The sequence below is a fragment of the Moschus berezovskii genome, chromosome 27, assembly GCF_049115385.1.
Source record: "Moschus berezovskii isolate FMDL1 chromosome 27, NW_MosBer_1.0, whole genome shotgun sequence".
NCBI classification, from domain to species: Eukaryota; Metazoa; Chordata; class Mammalia; order Artiodactyla; family Moschidae; genus Moschus; species Moschus berezovskii.
Window position 1 is genome coordinate 22,988,785 of NC_142486.1, and position 27,888 is coordinate 23,016,672.

General features: G+C 42.6%; 1 protein-coding gene across 2 annotated transcripts; it reads left to right on the forward strand.

Moving 5' to 3' along the window:
* The first annotated feature begins 723 nt into the window (after positions 1 to 723).
* Positions 724 to 26,276, forward strand: CRYM (crystallin mu). 2 transcript variants are annotated; one of them, XM_055408901.2, is made up of 8 exons: positions 724 to 956; positions 1,434 to 1,587; positions 3,778 to 3,840; positions 12,571 to 12,672; positions 19,495 to 19,678; positions 23,056 to 23,177; positions 23,868 to 23,952; positions 25,921 to 26,276. In XM_055408901.2, exons 1-8 carry the CDS (start codon positions 787 to 789, stop codon positions 25,983 to 25,985), a joined length of 945 nt encoding a protein of 314 aa, XP_055264876.1. In that variant the 5' UTR covers positions 724 to 786; the 3' UTR covers positions 25,986 to 26,276. The 2 variants fall into 2 exon arrangements, with proteins under 2 accessions (XP_055264876.1, XP_055264877.1); XM_055408902.2 differs by lacking the exon at positions 12,571 to 12,672 and having other exon boundaries at positions 726 to 956.
* Positions 26,277 to 27,888: the final 1,612 nt, after the last annotated feature.

Below are 27,888 nucleotides of genomic sequence, written 5' to 3' on the forward strand. Positions count from 1 at the left end.
CCCAACCTCTCTACCAATGTAGCCTAATGGTTAAGAGTAAAGTTTTGGAGTCTCACTTCAAGGACAGATCCAGACTCCTCTGCTGATATGACATCTGATGCATTAAGCAATTTGTAACTAAGGTCATTATATCTTGTCCTGGGAACGTTCCCCTATTCTAAAGGTCAATTAATTAGTTGAATTAGTTAACCCCAAGAGAAAGCTGTGCAACAGGCAGGCAGCTGGGAGTGGGGATGGGAATGGGGGTGGGAAAGAAGGAGTTTGGGATAAGAGACTCCAGATGGAGACAGAACTGAAAGGAAAATGGTTTTTAATAACCTTCTATCGCCTTACACCCAAGACCTCCTAAGATGCAGGCAATAATTTAAGAAATAAGGGAGGCTGTCACTGTTTACCCTCATCTCCTCTGTCCCCTCTTTCCCTGGCAGCAGGGCCTAGACAGCAAATAGTGGAGTTGGCGGAGACAAAAGTGGGGCGCCAAACTAACGTTTTGCAAGGAATGTGACCACAGTTAACTACAGGAATTGAGAAAGTGGACACAAGGATACCAACTCCCAGCCCGCCCCCTGGCTCAACTCCAGCCTTGGGGAAACCGCGACTGGAGCGGACCCAATTCTCCCAATCCTGCAGATGGGGGTGGGAGGAAAACGGCTTTGCTCCGCCCTCCGAGCTGGGCGGTGACCTGTAGGCGGCAGCGCTCCCCGCTTTCCCCGGCTCTCATTTAGGGCGCAGCACTAGAAACGCGGATCGCCGTGAGCGCTCTGAGGTTAGAAGTCCGGCGGCGACATGAGCTCGAGGCCGGTGTTCCTGAGCGCGGCAGATGTCCAGGACCACCTCCGCAGCTCCAGCCTGCTCATCCCGCCTCTGGAGACCGCTCTGGCCAACTTCTCCAGCGGCCCCGACGGAGGAGTCGTGCAGCCTGTGCGCACCGTGGTGCCAGTCGCCAAGCACAGGGGGTAAGTGAGGAAGGCCGGGTCGGGGCTGGAGAAACTGGGAAGGAGGAAGGGGAGCGGTGAGAAGGGAAGCAGCAGGAGAAAAGAAAGGAGGGCTTCCCTAATCCCTACTAATAACACCTTTCACCTAATTTGTGCAACCCACTGTGGGCGCTTTAAAGCCGTTATCAGGTTTCATTCAACACACTCCATACGTGGCTATTGATCCAGCTATTTGCTGATGGAAAAACCGAGACTCAAGAGGTGAAGCGAATGACGCAAGGTTATGGCAGCTAGTAAGTGGCAGAACTGGGGTGGTTTTTCTCATCCAGGGGCAGAGTCTTGAACGTACTCTGCACACGGCTAAAGGGAACGGCAGAGGGATGGGGACAAAGGAGGGAGAAGGCCAGTAGGTGAGGAAAGAGAAAGGGACGCAGGGATTTGACAGGATGTCTCAGCATCGACGGGAAAGGGTTGAAGTTGCTGCTTCTCTTCTTGTAGTTTTCTGGGGGTCATGCCCGCCTACAGTGCAGCAGAGGACGCCCTGACCACCAAGCTGGTCACCTTCTATGAGGGCCACAGCACCACCTCCACTGCCCCCTCCCATCAGGCTACCGTGCTACTGTTCCAGCCGAGCAATGGCTCCCTTCTGGCGGTGAGCAACTCCCTGCCCAGGGCTTTAGCGGGGGCCCCTGTGCAAAACGCTCGGCTCAGAATTTAGGCAAGGGGGAGCATTAAATGTGACCACATATGCCCCTCTCTGCATGACTGGATGCCAGTGACTGTGAAGGTTACCTGTGACTGTGTATCTGTTTCTAGGACTGCCTGAGGATGTAACCCAGCATCAGAGACCACTGCTGCTTCCAGTGTGTGAACTTGTGGAAGTAATGATCTCGTCATGCTTGTAGTGATCTTGTCCTATACCAGTTACTACAAATGTACAGCTTGCACAAATCCAGTAGCTAAGGAAACTTCTAACATGAATCTGTAACATGAAATCCCATGAGTTACAGATTAGGGAGTAACTAATACCTGGGAGTTTTTTCTAAGGGGTACACAGTGACCTGTTTTAACATTTAATGGTAATATAAAAAAAAATGGTAGTGGTCTGTATTTGTGAATTACTTTGTGTATGTCAGACACTGTTGTAAATACTTCATATGTATTAATGCTTTTAATTCTTAAAACCACTCTGTGAGGTAATTTTATTACCCCATTTTGTAGATGAGAAAATTGAGTCATAGAGCAACTATGCCAAACATTGCCAAGTTTACATAGCTAACAGGGGCATGGATGGACTTCATACCTACTCTGTGTAAGCCTAGGGCCTATACTGTCTTAGCATAGTAGACTATGCTCGTCTGCCTTTCTAATTGCCACTTACTGGGCACTTATTATGTGCCAGGCAGGAGAAATTGATCTCATTCAATTCTGACAACTTTCCTCTAAAATTTTCTCAGAATTTCAGGCTCCCCAAGGAAGCTGGCCATGTATTACTCCTCTGAAAAGAGTATTTAGTTCTTGACAACTTCTGCACACCCAATGGAAATGACACCCATACTACTTACCAAGAGTGCTTACCCAAGAAATTGGTACCACCTCAGGCTTTGGAACTAAATGACAAGGCCTGAAATTCTTCCTGAATCTGACTGATAGCCAAGCAGTTCACTTCCTTGTCCATAAAATGAGAATACTGATACTACTTGATGAGGACAAATTGAGATGAATAATATAAACAGAGGACAGCAGAGCAAAGGATGGTGGTTATTACTGCTGCTGCTGCTGCTAAGTCACTTCAGTCGTGTCCGACTCTGAGTGACCCCATAGACGGAAGCCCCCGTCCCTGGGATTCTCCAGGCAAGAACACTGGAGTGGGTTGCCATTTCCTTCTCCAATGTGTGAAAGTGAAAAGTGAAAGTGAAGTCGCTCAGTCGTGTCCGACCCATAGCGACCCCACGGACTGCAACCCACCAGGCTCCTCCATCCATGGGACTTTCCAGGCAGGAGTACTGGAGTGGCTTGCCATTGCCTTCTCTGGGTGGTTATTACTAGCCAGGTGCAATTCAGAACCACCTGGGGAGATTTTAAAAACAATGTCGTCTGGGTCCTATCCCTAGTGATCCAGATTCACTTAGCCTAAATGATATATCTGAGCATCAGTATCTTCACAAACCTACCCATGTGTGCAGGACGAGTTGAAAGTCCCTGAGGTAGAGTTTCAGGGCCCTTGCACAGATGTTAGGTGACTTACTTTGAGAAACCTGGGGCAAATAAAGCAAGTGGGCATTTCTTGAGGGCTGGCCATATGTTAAATGTCTTCATTTTTGCCAATGCTTTTAAACCTCACAAAAACGCTCTGAATGGTTGCCATTATCTTTGTTTCTACAAGTAGGAAAAACAAAGTGCTTATAGAGTAAGATATTTGTTCAAAGTTACATTTCTTATAAGTGGAGGAATTGGTTCCAGGCAAAACACTCTCCTTGCAAACTGTTATGATGCTTTCTGGTGCTTCCCAGGTACTAGTGGTTAAGGATCCACCTGCCAATGCAAGAGACACAAGAGACACAGGTTCGATCCCTGAATCAGGAAGATTCCCCAGATTAGGAAATGGCAACCCACTCCAGCCAATATTCCTGCCTGGAAAATTCCATAGACAGAGGAGTCTGGTGGGCTACAGTCCATGGGGTCGCAAGGAGTCAGACACAACTGAACCCACCCACCCACACACACACGCACGCACACACACACACAATGCTTTCTAGGGCTAACTCTTTTAGAGTATCTTCTCTCTGCTTAAGTGGTGAATACAGGTGCACTTTACTCACTGTCTCTCCTTTCCTCCAAGGTCATGGATGGAAATGTCATAACTGCAAAGAGAACAGCTGCAGTGTCTGCCATTGCCACCAAGGTAAGATTAGTGCAAGCTGGTGGGTGGAATTGAGTATCTCAAATTTGAAGGTCTGAGTAGAAGTGAGGAACATTTTTATTTTCTATGGGCATAGATGAAACATCGTATGCCAAATGTAGGATGTCAGGTGGGGACAGTGATTCATGAAATGATTGGCTACCATAATGAGCCCAAGATTCTGGGTACCTTACATGTGCTCTTTCTGATCATCACACCAGCCTTGGTGATTATCTCCTTTTGCCAAGTATAGGAAATATGACTCACAGAGGTTTTGCAAGTTGATCGGGATCACACAGCTAATAAGTGGCAGAGCAGAAATTTAAAACTTGACTTCTTGACTCCCAGACTGCTTTCTTGCCCCTGATCCACACTGTTCCTGGCAAATCAGTGTGGTTGCCCCATAAGCCAGAGTCGGGACTGCACAAAAAGCAGAGGGGACAACATATCCGAGCCAGACAAATGTATTCATTCAGATCCTATCATGTATCAGGCACTGTTCTAAATGTCAGAGATGTGGTAGTGAACAAAACAAAGGGTGACATACACAGAGCTGGTGAGACAATAAATAAAATAAAAAGTGAAATTTGTAGTATGATTTGCTGAAAAAAAAATTAACCAACAACAAACTCTTTTTGAGTTTAATAATAAGCTAGGGTTTGCTTCTAAACCACCACCCACACCACCAGTTAGAAGGATGAAAATAAAGCAGAATCGAGGTACTGGGAAGCAGTGGCATTTTAAATTATCAAGGAAAGACCTCACTGAGGTGACATTTGAGTAAAGACTGAAAATAAAAGTGAGTGACTGAAACAGGAGGAGGGTAGGAGCCCTTGAGACAGAAGGAATAGCAAGTGATACAGGTGATAATGTTTGCAAGCAGTGCAAGGGCATCCTACAAGAAGAATAGTATTTTTAGAGGTTAGGGTGAAAAAGAAGAGGTATGGATAGGAACAGTTAGAGTCTGGAATCTTTCACATTAAAGATCTGGGAGTGCTGACTTATTAGGCCTAAGCATAAAGGAAACGTGGGGTACGGTGGAGGGTTGGAGCAGCAAAGACCAGATGTTCAGACTGTGTTTTAAGGTCTTCTAAACACCACTCCAGTGTTCTTGCCTGGAGAATCCCAGGGACGGGGGAGCCTGGTGGGCTGCCGTCTATGGGGTAGCACAGAGTCGGACACGACTCAAGCGACTTAGCAGCAGCAGCAGCAGCAGCAGCAACAAACACATGATGATAAGGGAAGAATGTGGGATAAATCTGGTAATTATGTTGCAAGGGATTAGACTACAGTACCCACCTTGAGGAACTGTTTTTTGTTTGTTTAATTATATCCAGACCCAACTCAGACTAAAGTAATCAAGGGACTCTGAGGTATGTTTCCTGGTAACTTAGAGGGACTGTAACAATATTGCCCTACATTTGAAAAGGACTTTGATTTTTTCCAAAATAATTTTCAATCCATTGTCTCAACTTATTTTTGGGTTTGTGTGAGGAAGGCAGAGCAAGAATTACTGGCCTCATTTTGTGCAGAAAGAAATGGAGACTAAGATTTCCTGAAGTCAGACAGCGCAGCTAGCTGTAGGTCTTCTTGCCCCAGGTCAATAGTTTCCAGCCCAGGCTATGCAGCAGCAGCCTCTGGAAAAAACATTTTTTTAATTCAGGTTCCCAGAACTGTTGAATTGAAATCGCTGAGGGTAAGGCCAAAGAATCTAGGTGTTTTCGTTTTTTATCGTTTCTAGTTAATTCTGATGATCAACCAGGTTAATTCTTCTAAACCCAGCTCTCAGTTACACTGTGCTTTTTTGAATGGATAAAAATATGCACTCCAAGAAATGTAAGAATCATTGAGTTGATGCTTCAGAGTTTAGGCTTAAACTATACCACTTGTTTCCTAGGGACTCGGTTGGGCTATTTTAATAAGGAGCAAAGATTTATTTTACTTTTTGTGCTATAGGAGTAGAATGTTTTCTTTTCCATCACTTCTATTTTATTTAGGGTTTTCGGGAGAAGGACAAGTATTAGGAAGTTCTTGGGTTTGGTGAACACTAACTTTGCGTCTGGGTTGCACATACCCAGAGTTGGGGACACTTGCATGCTTTCTCAGGGTGATGATATATATCAGGTGATGATATGTATTATTCTTGACATGCAGTTATTCAACAAATACCTAAGTGCCCACCTGGCACCAGGTCCTGTGCTCAGCATAGGACATAGAATGGTGACTAGAACCAAATACAGAACCTGCAGTCACAGAGCACAGAGCACATTTAGGAAGACAGATATTAATCTAAAGATCGTACTGTTAATGTGAAAACTACAATCCTGACAGATACATTGAATGAAAGGGGAGCAAAACAAAAAGCAGGGGGGAATGTCTTGCTCCAGGCTGTGGGATTTGCCAAAGCTTATGGGCTTCCCTTGTGGCTCAGCTGGTAAAGAATCCACATGCAATGCAGGAGACTTGGGTTCAATCCCTGGATTGGGAAGATTCCCTGAAGAAGGGGACGGTTACCACTCCAGTATTCTTGCCTGGAGAATTCCATGGACGGTATGGTCCATGAGGTCACAGATTCAGACACGACTGAGAGACTTTCACTTCTTTTGTGAGGGTTAGCTGAGCTTCAGTTCAATTCAGTTGCTCAGTCATGTCTGACTCTTTGCAAACCCATGGACTGCAGCACACCTGGCTTCCCTGTCTATCACCAACTCCCAGAGCTCACTCAAACTCATGTCCATTGAGTCGATGATGCCATCCAACCATCTCAGCCTCTGTTGTCCCTTTCTCCTCCTTCTCCTCCTGCCTTCAATCTTTCCCAGCATCAGGGTCTTTTTAAATGAGTCAGTTCTTTACAGTGGCCAAAGTATTGGAGCTTCAGCTTCAGCATCAGTCCTTCCAATGAACATTCAGGACTGATTTCCTTCAGGATGGACTGGTTTGATCTCCTTGCAGTCCAAGGGACTCTCAAGAGTCTTCTCCAACACCACGGTTCAAAAACATTAATTCTTCAGCAGTCAGCTTTCTTTGTAGTCCAGCTTTCACACCCATACATGACCACTGGAAAAACCATAGCTTTGACTAGACGGACCTTTGTTGGCAAAGTAACGTCTCTGCTTTTTAATATGCTGTCTAGGTTGGTCATAGCTTTTCTTCCAAGGAGTAAGCGTCTTTTAATTTCATGGCTGCAGTCACCATCTGCAGTGATTTTGGAGCCCAAGAAGATAAAGTCTGTCCCTGTTTCAATTGTTTCACCATCTATTTGCCATGAAGTGATGGGACCGGATGCTATGATCTTAGTTTTCTGAATGTTGAGTTTTAATCCAAATTTTTCACTCTCCTCTTTCACTTTCATCAAGAGGCTCTTTAGTTCCTCTTCGATTTCTGCCATAAGGGTGGTGTCATCTGCATATTTGAGGTTGTTGATATTTCTCCCAGCAGTCTTGATTCCAGGTTTTGCTTCATCCAGCCCAGCATTTCACATGATGTATTCTGCATATAAGTTAAGTAAGTAGGGTGACAATGCACAGCCTTGACGTATTCCTTTTTTGATTTGGAACCGAGATCCAAAATAGCTGAGCTTGCATTAGAATAATAATAGGACTTACTTGTGAGGAGCAGAAGGGAAAGTACTCCAGGCAGAGGAAAGAACCTGTGGAGAGCAAAGCCCTGTGGTTGATAAAGGCATGTGTGCTTGGGGAGCAGCAAGGAGGCTTCTTGCCTGAAAGACCAGAGGTGCAGAGAGTGTGTCAAGTGGGGAAGCTGGGCTGACCAGAGGGCCAGACCACGCAAGGCCTTAGTGAATGTAAATGAAACATAGTCTTTCAAACTCTTTAAGAAACCTGCTGCTACTGCTAAGTCACTTCAGTTGTGTCCGACTCTGTGCGACCCCATAGACGGCAGCCAACCAGGCTCCTCCATCCCTGGGATTCTCCAGGCAGGAACACTGGAGTGGGTTGCCATTTCCTTCTCCAATGTGTGAAAGTGAAAAGTGAAAGTGAAGTCGCTCAGTCGTGTCCGACCCTTAGCGACCCCACGGACTGCAGCCTACCAGGCTCCTCCATCCATGGGATTTTCCAGGCAAGAGTACTGGAGTGGGGTGCCATTGCCTTCTCCAAGAAACCTAGCAGATTCATATATATATATTTTTTTAAATTATCTGCATGCGCTAGGAAAAGAATGAAGTGACACCAATCCTATTATGATTGAATAAATATCATAAATGTTATACCATTAGGAAAAGAGATGTCAGTTATAAAATTATTTTCAGGGTAGCAACGTGTCAAGCAAGACAAACAAGCAGAATTACAGAGGTTAAAGGTTACTTTTACAGGATACTGCAACAATTTCTGAAGCCCACATGTACTTCCAAGAATAGATTTATATTAACTGAGAACAGAAAAAAAAATGATTTAGTTAAAGAAAAATTACCTAATTCTCCTTACTGAGTGGGAACATAAGTTATTGTCATTTTGAAACCTTTTCAAAGCAAGTTTCTTTGAACTATAGTTGGTAGCAGAAAATGGTATCTCTCCTGTGCAGCTGCAGGAGAGAGAATCTCTAATCACCTGCTAATATTTGAGACTCCTTTTTGCCTGGCGTGCTGTGATTCACGGGGTCGCAAAGAGTCAGACACGACTGAGCGACTGAACTGAACTGAACTGAATGATTAAAAACACTTTTGTTTTTAAGGTTGCACTCCAGAATCTCAATAATGGTAATTATTGATACAGAGCAGATCAAGATCAACTTTTATTAAATGAAATAGAGAAAAGACAGTCTTATTTAACATGGATGATTTGAGGAGCAAGTGATGTCCTTTCTCAATGCCAGTAGTTCTTAACCGGAAACAGTTAAGACCAACTGTTTCCGGAGACCAACTGCCCCAGAGACAATTAGCAATGTTTGAGTACATTTTTGGTTGTCCCAACTGAGGGCCTAGGGGGTGCTAATGGACAGAGGCCAGGGATGCTACCAAGCATCCTGAAGTGCACAGTACAGCCCTCCCACCTGCCAACTACCCAAACCCTGCCAACATAGAATTATGCAGCCCAAATATCAGTAGTGCTGAGGTCAAGAAACCTTGCTCTATTTCTCATAGGTCATAGTAGATACATGCCAATTCTGTGCAAATAAGACTGTCTCTGTTTTAATGGGACTTACACACCGGTACAGGAAAATAAATTTGTAAACAAACAAGTGCTATGAAGTGGTAAATTCTATCAGAGAAGTTAGAAAGACTTTACTGGAGGGCTGATCATACAACCTCACTTCCAAATAAAGACACACATATACCCTGAGGAGGTCCTACAAATGCCATCTCTACATTCTTCTTTAAAGGAAGACAGAGGCTGAGACAGGATCAACAGAGAGTAGGCACAGCAAAGATAGCTTGAGAACCTAGGTTCACAAGGATTCATGGATCCCAAAAGCAACTCACAGCTCTGAGAAGTAGGTTGGCTTATCATGTCCCTGAGATGGGGTCTCACGGGAGAAAGCTTGTGGGCGTTGGAGAATGAAAGATGAGGTTTCGGAGCCCTACTGTGCCATTTAATAATTACAGGGCTCTGAGAAAGTTACATAACTTCTTTGGACCTCAATTTCTTTATCTGTAAGAAGAGGATAACTGTGGGAGCATCTAGCGCATGGGGTCAATTGTCTGGACTAAAAGAGATCGTGAAGGTTCAGTTCAGTTCAGTTCAGTTCAGTCGCTCAGTCGTGTCCGACTCTCCGCGACCCCATGAATCACAGCACGCCAGGCCTCCCTGTCCATCACCAACTCCCGGAGTACACTCAAACTCATGTCCACAGAGTCGGTGATGCCATCCAGCCATCTCATTCTCCGTCGTCCCCTTCTCCTCCCGCCCCCAACCTTTCCCAGCCTCAGAGTCTTTTCCAGTGAATCAACTCGTCGCATGAGGTGGCCAAAGTATTGCAGTTTCAGCTTTAGCATCAGTCCCTCCAATGAACATCCAGGATTGATCTCCTCTAGAATGGACTGGTTGGATCTCCTTGCAGTATAAGGGACTCTCAAGAGTCTTCTCCAACACCACAGTTCAAAAGCATCGATTCTTCGGCGATCAGCCTTCTTCACAGTCCAACTCTCACATCCATACATGACCACGGGAAAAACCATTGCCTTGACTAGACGGACCTTGGTTGGCAAAGTAATGTCTCTGCTTTTTAATATACTATCAAGGTTGGTCATAACTTTCCTTCCAAGGATCAAGCGTCTTTTAATTTCATGGCTGCAATCAGCATCTGCAGTGATTTTGGAGCCCAAAAAAACAAAGTCTGACACTGTTTCCACTGTTTTTCCATCTATTTCCCATGAAATGATGGGACCAGATGCCATGATCTTCGTTTTCTGAATGTTGAGCTTCAATCCAACCTTTTCACTCTCCTCTTTCACTTTCATCAAGAGGTTTTTGAGTTCCTCTTCATTTTCTGCCATAAGGGTAGTGTCATCTGCATATCTGAGGTTATTGATATTTCTCCCAGCAATCTTGATTCCAGCTTGTGCTTCTTCCAGCCCAGCGTTCCTCATGATGTACTCTGCATATAAGTTAAATAAGCAAGGTGACAATATACAACCTTGACGTACACCTTTTCCTATTTGGAACCAGTCTGTTGTTCCATGTCCAGTTCTAACAGTTGCTTCCTGACCTGCATACAGGTTTCTCAAGAGGCAGGTCAGGTGGTCTGGGATTCCCATCTCTTTCAGAATGTTCCACAGTTTATTGTGATCCACACAGTCAAAGGCTTTGGCATAGTCAATGAAGCAGAAATAGATGTTTTTCTGAAACTCTCTTGCTTTCTCCATGATCCAGCGGATGTTGGCAATTTGATCTCTGGTGCCTCTGCCTTTTCTAAAACCTGCTTGAACATCTGGGAGTTCACGGTTTACATACTGCTGAAGCCTGGCTTGGAGAATTTTGAGCATGACTTTGCTAGTGTGTGAGATGAGTGCAATTGTGCGGTAGTTTGAGCATTCTTTGGCATTGCCTTTCTTTGGGATTGGAATGAAGACTGACCTCTTCCAGTCCTGTGGCCACTGCTGAGTTTTCCAAATCTGCTGGCATATTGAGTGCAGCACTTTCACAGCATCATCTTTCAAGACTTGAAATAGCTCAACTGGAATTCCATCACCTCCACTAGCTTTGTTAGTAGTGATGCTTTCTAAGGCCCACTTGACTTCACATTCCAAGATGTCTGGCTCTAGGTCAGTGATCACATTATCGTGACTATCTTGGTCGTGAAGATCTTTTTTGTAAAGTTCTTCTGTGTATTCCTGCCACCTCTTCTTAATATCTTCTGCTTCTGTTAGGTCTATACCATTTCTGTCCTTTATCGAGCCCATCTTTGCATGAAATGTTCCCTTGGAATCTAATTTTCTTGAAGAGATCTCTTGTTTTTCCTATTCTGTTGTTTTCCTCTATTTCTTTGCATTGATCACTGAGGAAGTCTTTCTTATCTCTCCTTGCTATTCTTTGGAACTCTGCATTCAGATGCTTATATCTTTCCTTTTCTCCTTTGCTTTTTGACTCTCTTCTTTTCACAGCTATTTGTAAGGCCTCCTCAGACAGCCATTTCGCTCTTTTGCATTTCTTTTCCATGGGGATGGTCTTGGTCCCTGTGTCCTGTACAGTGTCACGAACCTCCGTCCAGAGTTCATCAGGCACTCTATCAATCAGATCTAGTCCCTTAAATCTATTTCTCACTTCCACTGTATAATCATAAGGGATTTGATTGAGGTCATATCTGAACGGTCTAGTGGTTTTCCCTACTTTCTTCAATTTAAGCCTGAACTTCGCAATAAGGAGTTCATGATCTGAGCCACAGTCAGCTCCTGGTCTTGTTTTCGCTAACTGTATACAGCTTCTCCATCTTTGGTTGCAAAGAATATAATCAATCTGATTTCGGTGTTGACCATCTGGTGATGTCCATGTGTAGAGTCTTCTCTTATGTTGTTGGAAGAGGGTGTTTGCTATGACCAGTGCATTCTCTTGACAAAACTCTATTAGCCTTTGCCCTGCTTCATTCCGTGCTCCAAGGCCAAATTTGCCTGTTACTCCAGGTGTTTCTTGACTTCCTACTTTTGCATTCCAGTCCCCTATAATGAAAAGGACATCTTTTTTGGGTGTTAGTTCTAAAAGGTCTTGTAGGTCTTCATAGAACCGATTAACTTCGGCTTCTTCAGCATTACTGGTTGGGGCATAGGCCTGGATTACTGTAATATTGAATGGTTTGCCTTGGAAACGAACAGATCCTGAAGGTTAAGCATTGGTATATATTAGGTACCCAGTGACTTGCCTAGAAAATCCCATGGATGGAGGAGCCTGGAAGGCTGCAGTTCATGGGGTCGCTAAGGGTCGGACACGACTGAGCGACTTCACTTTCACTTTTCACTTTCACACATTGGAGAAGGAAATGGCAACCCACTCCAGTGTTCCTGCCTGGAGAATCCCAGGGACGGGGGAGCCTGGTTGGCTGCCGTCTATGGGGTCACACAGAGTCGGACACGACTGAAGTGACTTAGCAGCCGCAGCAGGTACCCAGTGAAGGCTTTTCTCTCCCTCCCACACCATACAGAGTGGAAATGGAAATACAAAATGACATCTCCTTGATTGCCTAAGAGGTTTTGAATGAAGGTCCCCTGATTCTCAAACTGTACTTGATCCTCTCCTGACTTCAAGAGTCTCTCTTGATCTTTTCTATCTCCTTTCTCTCAAATAGTTTTTGAAACCTCCCAACAGTGAAGTGTTATGTATCCTTGGAGCTGGGGTCCAGGCTTACAGCCATTATGAGGTCTTCACGGAACAGTTCTTCTTTAAGGAGGTAAGTCCAGGGAGGGAGGTGGGGGATGTGGGGAGGAAGCAGGAGTGACATTTCTCTGTACTCCTTGGTTCAAATATAAGTTATGCTGAAATTGCCTTACTGTTTTGTTTTCTTCAGATAATTGCCCAGAACTGGAATTACTGGATCATATGGTAGTTTTTTGTTCTCTATTTATTTATTTAAATTAAAAAAAAATGTTTACAATCTCATGTTGGTTTCTGCCATACAACACTGTAAATTATACGTACATCCCCTCTCTCCCTAGCCTCCCTCCCCTGCACCCATTGCATCCCTCCAGGTCCTCACAGAGAGCCAGACTGGGCTCCCTGTGCTGCACAGCAACCTCTCACCAGCTGTGCTTCTTACCCCTGACTCTGTATGTATGTTGATGCTACTTTCTCCATTCATGCCACTCTCTCCCTCCCACACGGTGTCCACAAGTCCATTCTCTGTGTCTGCATCTCCATTCCTTCCCTGAAAACAGTTTCATTAGCATCATTTGGCTAGATTCCATATATATGGGTTAACATACTATATTTGTTTTTCTCTTTCTGATGTGCTTCACTCTTTATAACAGGAGTTAGGTTCATCCACCTCAACAGAACTGACCTGATTCAAATTTGTTCATTTTTGTGGCTGAGTAATTCTAAAGGAGATCAATCCTGGGTGTTCATTGGAGGGACTGATGCTAAAGCTGAAACTCCAATACTTTGGCCACCTCATGCTATGAGTTGACTCACTGGAAAAGAGTCTGATGCTACGAGGGATTGGGGGTGGGAGGAGAAGGGGATGACAGAGAATGAGATGGCTGGATGGCATCACCGACTTGATGGACATGAGTTTGCGTGAACTCTGGGAGTTGGTGATGGACAAGGAGGCCTGGCGTGCTGTGATTCATGGGGTCGCAAAGAGTCGGACATGACTGAGTGACTGAACTGAACTGAATATTCCATTGTATATATGTACCACATCTTCTTTATCCATTCACCAATTGATGAACATCTAGCTTGCTTCCATGTCCTGGGTATTGTAAACAGTGCTGCTATGAACACTGGGCTACATGTGTCTTTTTAATTATTTTTTTCACAGTGTATATGCCCAGTAGTGGGGTTGCTGGATTGTATGGTAATTTTATTCCTAGATTTTAAAGGAATCTCCATAATGGCTGTATCAGTTTACAATCCCACCAACAATGTATGAGGGTTCCCTTTTCTCCACATCCTCTCCAGCATTTATTATTTGTAGATTTTTTTGATGATGGCCGTTTCGACTGGTATGAGGTGATACCTAATTGTAGTTTTGATTTGCAGTTCTCTAAAAGTTAGTGATGTTGAGCATCTTTTGTCTTTGCTATCTGTATGTCTTCTTTGGAGAAGCGTCTTTAGGTCTTCTGTCCATTTTTTTATTGGGCTGTTTGTTTTCCTAATATTGAGCTGTATGAGCTGCTTATTGGAGTGGAGTATAGTTGATCACAATGTTGTGTTAGTTTTAAGTATACAGAAACATGATTTTATATATATATATATACTTTTTATCTATTATTTTTCAGATTCTTTTCACATACAAATTATTACAGAATACTGAGTAGAATTTCCCATGTAATACAGTTGGTCATTGTTGATTATCTGCTTTATATATAGTAGTGTATATATGCTAATCCCAGCCTCCAAATTTATCCCTCACCCTCAGGCTTCTGAAATAAGCTCATTTGTATCTTTTTTTTAGATTCGACATATAAGTGATATCACATGATATTTGTCTTTCTCTGATTTACTTCACTTAGTATGGTAATCTGTAGGTCATCCATCCAGATGGCATTATTTCATTCTTTTTATGGCTGAGTAATATTCTGTTTTATGTATGTACCACATCTTCTATATTCATTCATCTGTCTATAGACATTTAGGTTGCTTCCATATCTTGGCTATCATAAATAGTGCTATAATGAACATTGGGGTGTATGTATCTTTTCAATTTATGGTTTTCTCTGGATATATGCCCAGGAGTGGGATTCCTGGGTCATATGGTAGCTCTATTTTTGCTTTTTTAAGGAACTTCCATACTGTTTTCCATAGTGACTTTGCCAGTTTACATTCCCACTGTGTGGGAGGGTTCCATTTTCTGCACACACTCCTCCAGCATTTGTTGTTTGTGGACTTTTTGATTATGGCCATTCTGATTAGTGTGAAGTGATACCTCATTGTAGTTGTGATTTGCATTTCTCTAACAATGAGTGATGTTGAGCATCTTTTCATATGCTTTTTGGCCATTTGTACATCTTCTTTGAAGAAATGTCTATTTATACCTTCTGCCCATTTTTTAATAGGGTTCTCTTTAAATTGAGCTGCATGAGCTGTTTGAATATTTTGGAGATTAATCCTTTGTTGGTCACTTCATTTGGAAATATTTTCACCCATTCTGTGGGTTATCTTTTCATTTTATTATGGTTTGTTTTGCTGTACTAAAGCTTTAGTTTAATTAGGTCATATTTATTTATTTTTGTTTTCAATTCCATTACTCCAGGAAGTAGGCTCAAAAAGTTATTGTTGTGATTTATGTCAAAGAGTGTCCTGCCAATATTTTCCTCTAAGAATTTTATAGTGTCTAAGCTTATATTAAAGTTTTTAACCCATTTTTAGTTTATTTTTGTGTGTGATGTTAGAAAATGTTCTAATTTAATTTTTTAAATGTAGCTGTCCAGTTTTCCCAGCACCGCTCATTGAAGACACTGTCTTTTCTCCATTGCATCATCTTACCTCCTGCACTAGAGAGCAATTATTTATCTCTGGGCTGTCTATCTTGTTCCATTGATCTATATGTCTGTTTTTAAGCCAGTACCATACTGTTTTGATTACTGTAGTTGTGTAGTATAGTCAAAAGTCAGTGACCCTAACTCCTTGAGCACCATTTTTCTTTCTCAGGATTGCTTTGGATATTCAGTGTCTTTGGTGTTTCTATACCAATTTTTAAATTTTTTGTTCTAGTTCTATGAAAAATGTCATGAGTAATTTGTAAATTACCTTGGGTAGTATAGTTATTTTAATAATATTGATTCTTCTAATCCAAGAACATGGTATATCTTTCCATCTGTTTGTGTCATCTTTGATTTCTTTCATCAGCATCTTATTGTTTCTGGAGTACAGGTCTTTGCCTCTTATGGTAGGTTTATTCCTACATATTTTATTCCCTTTGATGTGATAGTAAATGGGATTGTTGCCTTAATTTCTCTTTCTGATCTTTTGTTGTTATCCCATAGAAATGCAATAGATTCCTGTGTGTTAATTTTGTATCCTGCAACTTTACTGAATTCATTGATGAGCTCTCTTTGGCCACCTCATGCGACGAGTTGACTCACTGGAAAAGAGTCTGATGCTGGGAGGGATTGGGGGTGGGAGGAGACGGGGACGACAGAGAATGAGTTGGCTGGATGGCATCACCAACTCTGTGGACATGAGTTTGAGTGAACTCCGGGAGTTGGTGATTGACAGGGAGGCCTGGTGTGCTGTGATTCATGGGGTCACAGAGAGTCGGACACGACTGAGCGATTGAACTGAACTGAACTGAACTGAATAGTTTTCTTGTAGCATCTTTATGATTTTCTGTATCATCTGCAAACAGTGACAGTTTTACCTTTTCTTTTCCTATTTGGATTCCTTTTACTTCTTTTTCTTCTCTGATTGCCATGGCTAGGACTTCCAAAACTATGTTGAATAAAAGTAGTGAGAGTAAACATCCTTGTCTTCTTGATCTTAGAAGATACTGCTGTCAGCTTTTCAACACTGGGTTATCTGTGGGTTTGTCATATATGTCCTTTGTTAGGTTGAGGTATGCTCTTTCTATGCTCACTTTTGGAGAGGTTTTATCATAAATGGGTATTGAATTTTGTCAAAACCTTTTCCTGCATCTACTAAGATGATCATATGGTTTTCACTCTTCAGTTTGTTAATGTGGTGTATCACACTGATTGATTTGCAAATGTTGAAAACTTCTTGCATCCCAGGGATCAGTCCTGCTCGATCATGGTGTATGATCTTTTCATATATTATTGGGTTCAGTTTGCTAGTAGTTTGTTTAGTACTTTTGTGTGTATGGTCATCAGTGATATTGGCCTATAATTTCTTGTTTTGTGGCATCTTTGTCTGGTTTTGGAATCAGGTGATGTCAGCCTCATAGAATGAGTTTGGGAGTGTTCCTTCCTCTGTGATTTTTGAAATAGTTTCAGAGGGATCATGTTAACTTTTCTCTAAATGTTTAATGAAATTCACCCACGAAGTTGTCTGGTTAAGGACTTTTGTTTGTTGGGAGGTTTTTACTCATGGTTTCAATTTCAGTGCTGTGATTGATTTGTTCATATTTTCTACTTCTTTGATTCGGTTTTGGGAGGTTTGTCCTCCTCTCGTAGGCTGTCCATTTTATTGGCGTATAGTTGCTTGTAGTAGTCTCATGATCCTTTGTATTTATGCGGTGTCAGTTGTGACTTCTCCTTTTTCATTTCTAATTTTATTAATTTGGGTCTTCTTTGTTTTTTCTTAATGAGTCTGGTTAAACATTTCTCAATTTTGTTTATCTTTCCAAAAAACCAGCTTTTTGTTTCATTGATATTTCCTGTTGTTTTCTTTGTCTCTATTTAATTTATTTCTGTTCTGATCTTTACAACTTATTTCCTTCTACTAACTTTGGGTTTTGTTTGTTTCTCTTTCTCTAGTTGCTTTAGGTATAAGGCTAAGTTATTTATTTGAGGTTTTTCTTGTTTTCTGAGGTAAACTTATATTGCTCTAAACTTCCCTCTTAGAATTGCTTTTGCTGCATCCCAGAGGGTTTGGATCATCATGTTTTCATTTTTTATTTATCACTAGGTGTTTCTTTCCTTCCCCTTTGATTTCTTCAGTGATCCATTGGTTGTTTAGTAACATGTTGTCTAGCCATCACGTTTGTGTTTTTTTGCAATTTTTTCCTTGTAGTTTATTTCTAATTTAATAGCAATGTGAATGGTAGACTTAATAGTTTCTTTGGAAAAATATTTACTGAGGACCTCTGCCCATTTTTATATAAGGTTGTTTATTTTATATTAAGTTTTATAAGTTCTTTGTATTTTTTGAATATTAACTTCTTATAACATAGTTTTAATCATTAATCTTTTAATCATAGTTTTAATAGTTTTCACCAGACATTATAACATCAGTTTTCCAGATTACCTCATATTTGTATAGTATTTCATAGTTTTCTATCAAGAACAGTAGTGTGGTTAACCATTTTCTTATAACTGGACTATTATACTGTTTTCACCTTAATTAATGAACTTATTCACAAATAACATTTATTTCTATATTTATTATATTTCCTTATGAGGGCTTCTTTAGGCCTTATTTTCAATTGAAGGCTGACAACTGCCACCACAGACATTAAATATATTAAACAAGCTAACAAGTCCCCACTTCCTGGTGATGCCAATCACCACCCTCTCCCTGCAAGCACTTCCCAGGAATCTAATTGTAGCTACTATTCTTGACCTCTCCTCTGCTGCACCATTCACTCCTGTAAATAAGTGTTAGTTGCTCAGTCATGCCCAACTCTTTGTGACCCCATGGACTCTAGCCCACAAGGCTCCTCTGTCCATGAAATTCTCCAGACAAGAATACTAGAGAGGGTAGTCATTCCCTTCTCCAGGGGATCTTCCAGACTCAGGGATCAAACCTGGGTCTCCTGCATTGCAGGCAGATTCTTTACCATTTGAGCCACCAGGTAAGTCCCAATTTACTCCTGAAACCCTTCCAATTTTTAATTCCTTACGTATCCTTCAGAGAACAAGCTGTTCAATGAACAGCACTGCACATCCTGTTTGTTAATCTCACACCTGTTATGACTCCCTTGCTGCTGCTGCTGCTGCTAAGTCACTTCAGTCCGACTCTGTGTGACCCCATAGACGGAAGCCCACCAGGCTCCCCCGTCCCTGGGATTCTCCAGGCAAGAACACTGGAGTGGGTTGCCATTTCCTTCTCCAATGCATGAAAGTGAAAAGTGAAAGTGAAGTCGCTCAGTCGTGTCCAGCTCTTAGCGATACCAGGGACTACAGCCTACCAGGCTCCTCCATCCATGGGATTTTCTAGGCAAGAGTACTGGAGTGGCTTGCCATTGCCTTCTCCAATGACTCCCTTACAGAGTCCCAAACATAAACTGTGAGTTTGATGCTGACCTTGTCAGTTATGATTTGTATTTACATACATGTAAGAGAAGAGTTGACTCACTGGAAAAGACTCTGATGCTGGGAGGGAATGGGGGCAGGAGGAGAAGGGGACGACAGAGAATGAGATGGCTGGATGGCATCACCGACTTGATGGAGGTGAGTTTGAGTGAACTCCGGGAGTTGGTGATGGACAGGGAGGCCTGGCGTGCTGTGATTCATGGGGTCGCAAAGAGTTGGACACGACTGAGCCACTAAACTGAACTGAACTGAAACTTAGGCTGAATGAGGTTAAATAGCTTCAGAAACAGTAAGTGACAGAGCAAAGTTTGATTCTAAACCTGTATAGCTCCAGAATTTGCTCTGCTAATCGCTAAGCTATATAATAGCTATTACACTACTGACGCTGTGTGTCTCAAGCTAGAATTGAGAAACCTCCCCCGTTCCTGACATGGAAATGGAGTAGAGAAAGGTCATTTTCAAATCTGGCCCAGACAAACGTTCATTCACCATAAGGAATGATTTAAATAACTTCAGCCTTAACCTGAGAGTAGTTCAACTTTTCTTTGTAACTCCTAGGTTTGATGAAACGCAAACAGCCAAGTAATCACAGCACCAATGTCCCTTTTATTCCCCTGAAGGTGAGAATATGGAACCGCACCAAAGAAAATGCAGAGAAGTTTGTGAACACAGTGCCAGGAGAAGTGCGGATCTGTTCATCGGTCCAGGAGGCTGTGACAGGGGCAGATGTGATCATCACTGTCACCATGGCAACAGAGCCCATTTTGTTCGGTGAATGGGTGAAGCCTGGGGCTCACATCAATGGTAAGCAGAGTGGCTCCATGAACATTGGGTGGCCAGACTTTCCCTTGACGGGACCAAGGGGCTGCATCTGTAGAGTTGTTTTACTCATGAAGAATGCCTGAGCTTTTAAATGGCCTCAGAAACATTTGAACCTTAAAGAAACAGTATGCACTCCAAAATATGAAACAAAAATCACAAACTCAAAAATAATAAATTTAATTAAAATTTTATAAAGTATAATATTATGGCAAATGATCAATTATAACTCAGTTCTTAAATGTCATGAAATTTAATTACAAAAGCCAAATGACTCACTTGTTCTTACCAACACTTGGAATTAATTTTTTTTAATTACAGCACAAAATACATTTTATGTGACTAAATGCATTTATGTGAATGCTTTTTCATATGTGGGGTAGGATAATTGGGACTTTAAACATAAGAGTTCCCTGGGCTCCTGAATATCCTTAGGTGACCCTGGGGGTTATAGCAAGATCTGGTCTATATTAAATACTTACTATCGCAGTTGCTGTTCTAAATTCTTTGTTATGTACTATATCACTGAATCTTGAAAACAACCTTATGAAGTAGGAACTATTTTTATCATGACCCATGTATGGTAGGTAAACCAAGGCATGGAAAGATTAAGTAACTTGCCCAAAGTCAAAGGTTTTTAGAGGCAAAGCTGGGATTTGAACTGAAGCAGTATACCCTCAAAGCCTTAGATCTTAAATGATACCTATGTTATTTTTTAGTAAGAAAACTGGAGTCTGATTAGCAAGCAATTGAAAGCTAGAGAATTTAAACACAGTACCAGTGCCCCATGTTTTAGTGACAGGCACATAGTGTGAACTCTAAGATCTCTGCACACAAGTGCAAGGGCCAAGTATCATGATTATCTGTTCTTTCACAAATGTGTATTGAATCCCTACCATGGTTCAGGCACTGTTTTACATGCTGGGGAAGCCAAAGTAAACCAGCCATCAAGGTCACTGCTCTCCTGCTGTTTACATTCTAGAGACGGAAAGTAGATAGTAAACAAATAGATGAGCTAGATAGTTCCCGCTAAAGGTTAAGTTCTAGGAAGGAAACAAAACATGTATGATTGAGGAATGGGCCATAGAAAATTGAAGGTTTCAGCCTGTATGAGACCGATATTATGAATGTGCATCCAGGGGATAGGTCTTATTGTTCATAGCGCCAGACTCGAACGGTAAGACCATTTCTAGAAGGACTTGGAACTTCAAGAGAAATCAGTTCTGGGTAAAATGGACAAGAGCTGAATCTTAATAAGACTGAGTTGATTTTTTTTTTTTTTTTTTGGCTTAAAGCAGAACATATTTGCTATCTTAGTTTCTGTGGTTAGGAGTCTATTCATGGGTTAGCTAAGTCCTCTGCTCATGCAGGATGAAAGCAAGGTGTTTTCCAGGCTGCAGTCTCATCCAGAGCTTGGAGTCTTCTTCCCAGCTCACATGGTTGTGGCGGTTCTTTATGTTGTAGGAAATGGATGCAAGTTTCCTTGAGGCTGCTGTCAGCTCCAGGAGGCTGTCCACATTTCTTTTCATGTGGACGCTCTACCTTCAAAGACAGCAACAGAGAATCTCCCTCATGTTGTATACCTCTCACACTTCGAATGTCTCTCTGGGAAGAGCTAACTTGATTTTGAGTCGAGGAGTTTCATATCTTTCGCTGGTCTAAAGACAAAATTGGTTTGTGTGTTTAGAGGCAGTAAATATACTTAAGAAAAGTATGTTACAAGTGAAGTTGACAGGGAAACACCAACAATGGATTTTACTTACTTTACAACTTGGCTGAGAGTTAGGCCCAATTCCAACCTTCCCTGCATGCCCCACATTCTTTCTCGGCATCCCACCAGCCAGTGTCTGACCCTCACCCAATGTAACCCCACTGAAGGAAGGCCAAAGCCCAGCCTGAGTCAGGCCCCTCCCTTTGCTTCCTGGACCACCTCCATTGGCTTGAGTGGCCTTATGTAACCCTTTGAGAATTCACCATGCTCCAAATTAGGGGGAACAAGTGCAATCAGAAGAGGTGGCTTAAGAGGCTAGGGTTTTTCCCACCAGCTTATGGTTTATTTACAAGCTTCATTAGTTGGTGCTTCTGTTCTATAGAACTCCGCACACAACCTGAATTCAAGATGGACATTTTGCATCACTGTCTTTGACAATTAGAGTGCAGCAGAGCAACAGGAGAGGGACCAAGTGGAGAAAACTCGATGGCAGTGAGAGAAGGCTCACAAATGCTGCCTTATATTTGTGTAAAGCTTTATAGCTGTTTCCAAAGACTGGCCGCCGTGGGCTAGATCCAGCCAGCAGATGTGTTTTGTTTAGGCCATAGAGTGTTAAGTGTTCTGAAAACCAAGAAATAATACATGCAAATAGATTTCCTGCTTCTCTTTTCACAAAAGGAGCAGGGGCCCAGGGGGAGGGCTATCTAAAAGTGGCCCTGCATTCTTACATGGCAACAGTTCTGCTTGAGCAGAATAGTTAGTGTCCCCTTTAGAAGGGCCTGCTTTCTTCTTTGTACTGAGGTCTCCACCATTTCTAATCCAATTCTTCTGACCAGTGCTGCTCATTTTCATTACCTTCCTCGCCCTGCAAGCATTTGGTTCAGTCTCAGCATTATCCTGTGTCCCAATGTCCGGAGGCATGATTCCTTGGATTCATCATTATGGTTCTGGGCTCTGCAGAGGATGTGAAACCTTGGTACTGGAGGGCAACCAGTTTCCTGTTTACTGGGGCTTCCCTGTGACCCTGACACTGGGCTTTTTGTTTCTCATGAGGTGAGAGAAGTGGTTGGGAATGAGGAATGAGAATGATTGAAGAGCAAGCAGACAGAGAGAAGATAGAGGAGTGAGGGGAATGAATAAGCTCCAAGTGATGTCTCTGTTTTAGGGTTTGTGTAAGGAAGTCGCTGCTCCTGATAAGCAGAAGAAGCATGAAAGACATGTGTTCTTTTAGAGTCACAGATGCACTTATTGGATATATAACCTTGGCACATACCTCTTCTTTGAGCCTCAGTTTGTGTACCTTTTAAATGGGAATCAGACATGCAGTGTACTTGTGAGGACTTGAAATAGTATGTGTGAAACATCCCAGCGATAGTAGGCACACAGTACATGAATGCTAAGTTGCCTCAAAATATTTTTTTTATTAATGAGAATGGACATGAAATGGAAAGGGGAAAATGCCAAGTGTCATTCTTACTAGTGAACTCAGCCTTGTTATTTGGGAGGGAGTTGGCTTGGGGAAATGTGGCATTCCACAGTCATTCCCACGCATCCTCTGTCACTTCCTTTTCCCCACCCCTTTCATTCTTTGGAGCCTGCAGTATCCCCTGTGACTACTTCAAGGCTCGGGGTCTGTTTTGCTGTCATTTAGCCATCGGTGCCAGCAGACCCGACTGGAGAGAGCTGGATGACGAGCTCATGAAACAGGCTGTGCTGTATGTGGATTCCCAGGAGGCTGCCCTGAAAGAATCTGGAGATGTCCTCTTGTCAGGGGTGAGCCGTCTTTCTGTTGCTGATGTCTGACTGTCCTCACCTGGATCCCAGGGTTTCATTAATACCCCCTTCTGTCTGGCCTGCTCCAGATCTCCGTAACTTCTACCTTTTTGTGGGGTGACAGCTCTCAAATATCTCTCCATCCTTTCTAATTCCCTTCCAGAATAATGTGGCCATTATGTGGTGACATGTGTTTTCTTGTTCCCTTTGCCTTAAGAGATCAGCTTGATGGCCTTTTCCATTGGATTGGGCTGTCCTGTAAAGTAGTAGGGTTGGAAGATAGGAGCCTCTGGAAACTTTCCTGGTATGGCCAACAAATCAGGACTAGTGTTGACTGTTTTCTGACCTTTTTTCATAACCAGGGCATAGCAGTAAGAAGGGGCTGTCAAAATGAGTGTTCAGGTAAGAACAGGCTTGTTTCTTCACTGATACAGTGTCCTGGCAGGACGTTCCCTTGGCTGCAGATTTGTATTTCTGCAATCATGGTATCATAAAAGCAGATGTACCCATATCTCATCCCCATAAAAAGATTTAAGGGAGAGGCATCCCCCCTGACATCATTCGGTTTACAGAAGGTCATTTTATCAAGTTATCCCTCATCCAGGTCAGGGACACCCTGTCCCAGCTTCGGAAGCTGGTCCTGAGCCATATTAGCTCCATGGCCTAAGTCAGTGTGTGTTCATTTGATAGGCCGAGATCTTCGCTGAGCTGGGAGAAGTGGTGAAGGGAGTTAAACCAGCCCACTGTGAGAAAACTACTGTGTTCAAGTCTCTGGGTAAGAGTCATTGCTCCAGGGCACAAACTTAACCAGAACACAAGGTAGGTTTACCCATTGGTGGGAAGAGGAATGAGTCAGCAGGCTCCGTAACTGAATCATTGTACAGTCTATCACTTTGGTCAATTATTTACGTCTTGGCATAGTGGTGAAGCCTGTGAACTCTGGAACTGGGCAGTCCTGGGTTGGAGTCCCTTCTATGCTATTCCTTGGACATGCATCCTTGGGCAAGTGATCTCACCTCTTTGAGTCACAGTTTTCTGACCACCTGTTACCTAGAGTTTTTGTGAGAATTAAGTGGGATGTGTGTATAAAATGATTTGCCCATAACAAGCATCAGCATTAAAACATTTAGACTTTGCTCTAAATGAAACTCAGAGGAAGATATCCTTCAAAGGTGGAAGGGCAGGAGAAAAAGGTGTTTAAACAGGGAGCTTAAGAGAAATAACAGGGAGACCCAACCTGAGGGTGACCCAACAGGAAGTACAGGCTGACCTTTTTTCCCCCTCCTTCCCTAACTTTCTGCTCGCTGATTTAAGAAGGTCTTCAATGGGGAGCACCATTACCACTTTGAGGTAGCACAGGCAGAAGCCCATCAAAGAAAGGGCTCCCTTCTTTGGCTGGTTTGCCTCTCAGCCCAGCTCTCCCATTTTAAGGAAATGGACACATATGATAACAGAGCTAATAATCAGCTCCTACGTCTAAAATATTGAAGTACTCTCAAAATGGTTGGTAAATAGTTGCTGCCTGAGTCCCTCAACCTTGCCAGACCTTACATATTTTTTAATGATCAAGCAACCAAAGTGTTAATGCTTGGCAGAGTATTAAGAGTATTCTGCCCACCCAGCACCCATACCAGTCAAAGTGTATCTATGCCTTACCATCTGTTAAATATATATCTTAATTTTTCATGCATAGAAAGACAGGCAAACACAGAATAAGCTTTATCTAAGGCCTGGTTCTGGAGAAGGAAATGGCAAACCCACTCCAGTGTTCTTGCCTGGAAAATCCCAGGGATGGCGGAGCCTGGTGGGCTGCCATCTATGGGGTCGCACAGAGTCGGACACGACTGAAGCGACTTAGCAGCAGCAGCAGCAGCAGAGCCTGGTTTGGAGACATCACACTGATCTAGTTGAATCTGAAAGAGTTTCATTGTTCCTTAGCAGATCACAGGTCAGCTGGCTCCCTTCAGGAGACACAGCACTGGAAACCTGATCTACACTCCTGAGAAATTTTTACTTTCTCACTTTTGGGGGTTGGTTTACTGGCACATCCCTTCATCTAGCAGATGCATATTAAATACCTACTATGTATCAAGCTCCATACTGTGTACAGTGGTAGTTACAAAAATAAAAGCCAGCCCCTGGCCTTTAAGAACATATTCCCATTCAAGGTTAAGGATTCTTGCCCAAAACTATAAGATAAAGGGGGAATTGCTGAAGGACTTAGGGTTTGGACTAGACCAAAGGTCCAAAAAACTACAGAGCATGGGCCAAACCCAGCCTGCCATCTGTTTTCGTACAGCTCACAATGAAATGGTTTCTACATTTTCAAATGATTGGGAGGAAAAGTAATATTTCATGACACACAAAAATTGTAACAAATGCAAACTCAAGTGTCCATAAAGAAAGTTTTCTTGGAGCACAGTCAGACTCATCTGTTTACCTGATGTCTAAAGCCACACTTGTACTACAGCAGAGGTGAGTAACTGCAAGTGAATGGCATACAAAGCCTTAAATATTTATTATCTGGCTGTTTACAGAAAGCTTTCTGACCCCCTGAACTTTGGTGAGCATTGCTTGCCTAGTTTTACCCGTCACAGACTCTTCAAGCCTGAACTCACCTCTGGATGGTTAGTCCTTCTTGCCCTGATGGACACTGTGTTAGGGAACTGCCAGTTCTGGGACCTGGGCTGTTTGGGGAAAAGTTGTTCTGACAAAAGTTAAACCAAATTTCTGTCCATTCCAGGAATGGCGGTGGAAGACATGGTTGCAGCCAAACTAGTATATGATTCCTGGTCATCTGGTAAATAAAACCAAGGAACTTTGTGTCAAGTGAATGCTACAGCTCAAAGGGTGTTAACACTAGTTGTCTCACAATCTTTTCATAATCTCTAGATTAAAAGAAGGGGTCTAGCCCAGTGATCTGTAGTTTTATGCATACTGTGTCTTACCTTAAATAATGAGATCCTCTTTTGTGTTTGTAGTTAGAAAACAAAACTAAGTGGCCATTCTGTGTCATGCCAGATTATACTAGCACTCCCTTTGCCCTGTATTTCACTACCTTTTGTAATTTCTTGAAATAAAACTTTTTCCAATTCTGCAGTTCTTGTTTTGGTAACTTCTGTCCTTCACAGCAAGGAAAGTGAGGGGATCAAGGGCTCGTATTCACTCCCTGAAGGCTCTCCAATGGCTATAGTTAATTTTTTTCTAGTTTATTAATTGAGATACAATTTACATACCATAAAGTCCACATTTTGAAGTGGTGGATATAATTCAGTGTTATTAGTATATTCACAGAGTCATGCAACCATCACCACTGTCTCCAAAAAGAAACCCAGTACCCATTAGCAGTCGTCTCCCATTCATCTTAGCTTCTAGCAGTCTACTAATCTACTTTCTGTTTTTATGGATTTGCCTTTTCTGAACTTTCGTATACATGGAATCATGTATCATGTAGTCTTTTGCTCTGGCTTCTTATTATTGAAATTTCAAGGAACACAGAGCTTTCTCTATTGCTCAGAACTCCTTTAGTCACAAATCAATGGAGAACGCAACTCAAACTACCTTAAGTTGAATGAATGAGTGAGGGATAGAATTTATTGGCTCTTGTAATTAAGAAGCATACAAGTAGCTGTATCCGGGGGTTCCAGTTGTTATCAGGATCAGGATCCAGTCTTGCTCCTCTGTTCCTTGGCTCTGTTTTCTTCAGCGTTGGCTCCATTATCAAGTAAGCTCTCCCCTGATAGTGGCAGGATAGGTACCAACAGCTCTTGAATCATAGCCTGTCCTCTTCAGCAATCCTAGCAAAAATAGACATTCTCTTTCTTAACAGTTGAAAGTCTCAGAATGGAGAGACACTGGACCATCTAGAGCCTATGCCCATATGTATAACATGGTGGCTAAAGGAAATGAAATACACAGCCCAGGTCAGATCCAGGTGACTATCATCACCTGGGGGATCTGCTTCTGCTATTATCCAGGCCTGGGTCACATGCCCCAAACTCGAATTCAGCAGTACAATCAGCCCATCTGATCACATAAGCTAACAAAAGGAAAGGAGTCTCTTACCAAAAAGAGGGAGGGCTGTATACCGGGTAGGAAAAATTTATAGATATCCACTGCAGTGTCAGTGCTGAAAAGGCTGTTAAGAATCATTTAGTTCAGCATCTTCAGCTTACAGATGGGGAAGCTGAGGTGCAGGGGTGCTTTTCTCAGGTCCCCTGAATCACTAACAGAGCTGTGTTGTCCATGTTCTGCCAAAGATCCATTCAAATTCTCCCTCTCCGAGGCTCTCCTAGACTGGTGCTAAGTCAGCAGAAAGAAAAGCATATTATTTTGCTTTGTTTTCTTACCCAAATTCCTCCTGGCAGGTCCTGTTCTTGCTCTGTGTAGCTTAGCCAAAAGTTTGTCATGTCAGCCAGGTTGTCTAGCCTTTGCACTAAAACAAAATACCCACATGATCTACTCTGCACACCTCAAGTGACTATGGAATCTTTGGGGGGATCTTAATGGTCACAACACTAAGGAATGTGTAAAGAGGGAATGTGATAATGAGATTACCAAAAGCACCTTAATTCATTCATAGATTTCTTATTTCATTTTTAAGAGTCCCTACAATAATTTGTGCTAAGCTGCTAACAGAAAAGAAATAGTCCTCACCCCAAAGAGCACAGATAACTCTCTCCAGCTATTTAGAGTTAGGGCAGGAAATGGA

Coding starts and splice junctions, on each gene's coding strand:
- CRYM (XM_055408901.2), top strand. CDS start 787: ATGAGCTCGAGGCCGGTGTTCCTGAGCGCGGCAGATGTCCAGGACCAC. Junction 957..1,433: donor CCAGTCGCCAAGCACAGGGG/GTAAGTGAGGAA, acceptor CTCTTCTTGTAG/TTTTCTGGGGGTCATGCCCG. Junction 12,673..19,494: donor AACAGTTCTTCTTTAAGGAG/GTAAGTCCAGGG, acceptor ATTCCCCTGAAG/GTGAGAATATGGAACCGCAC.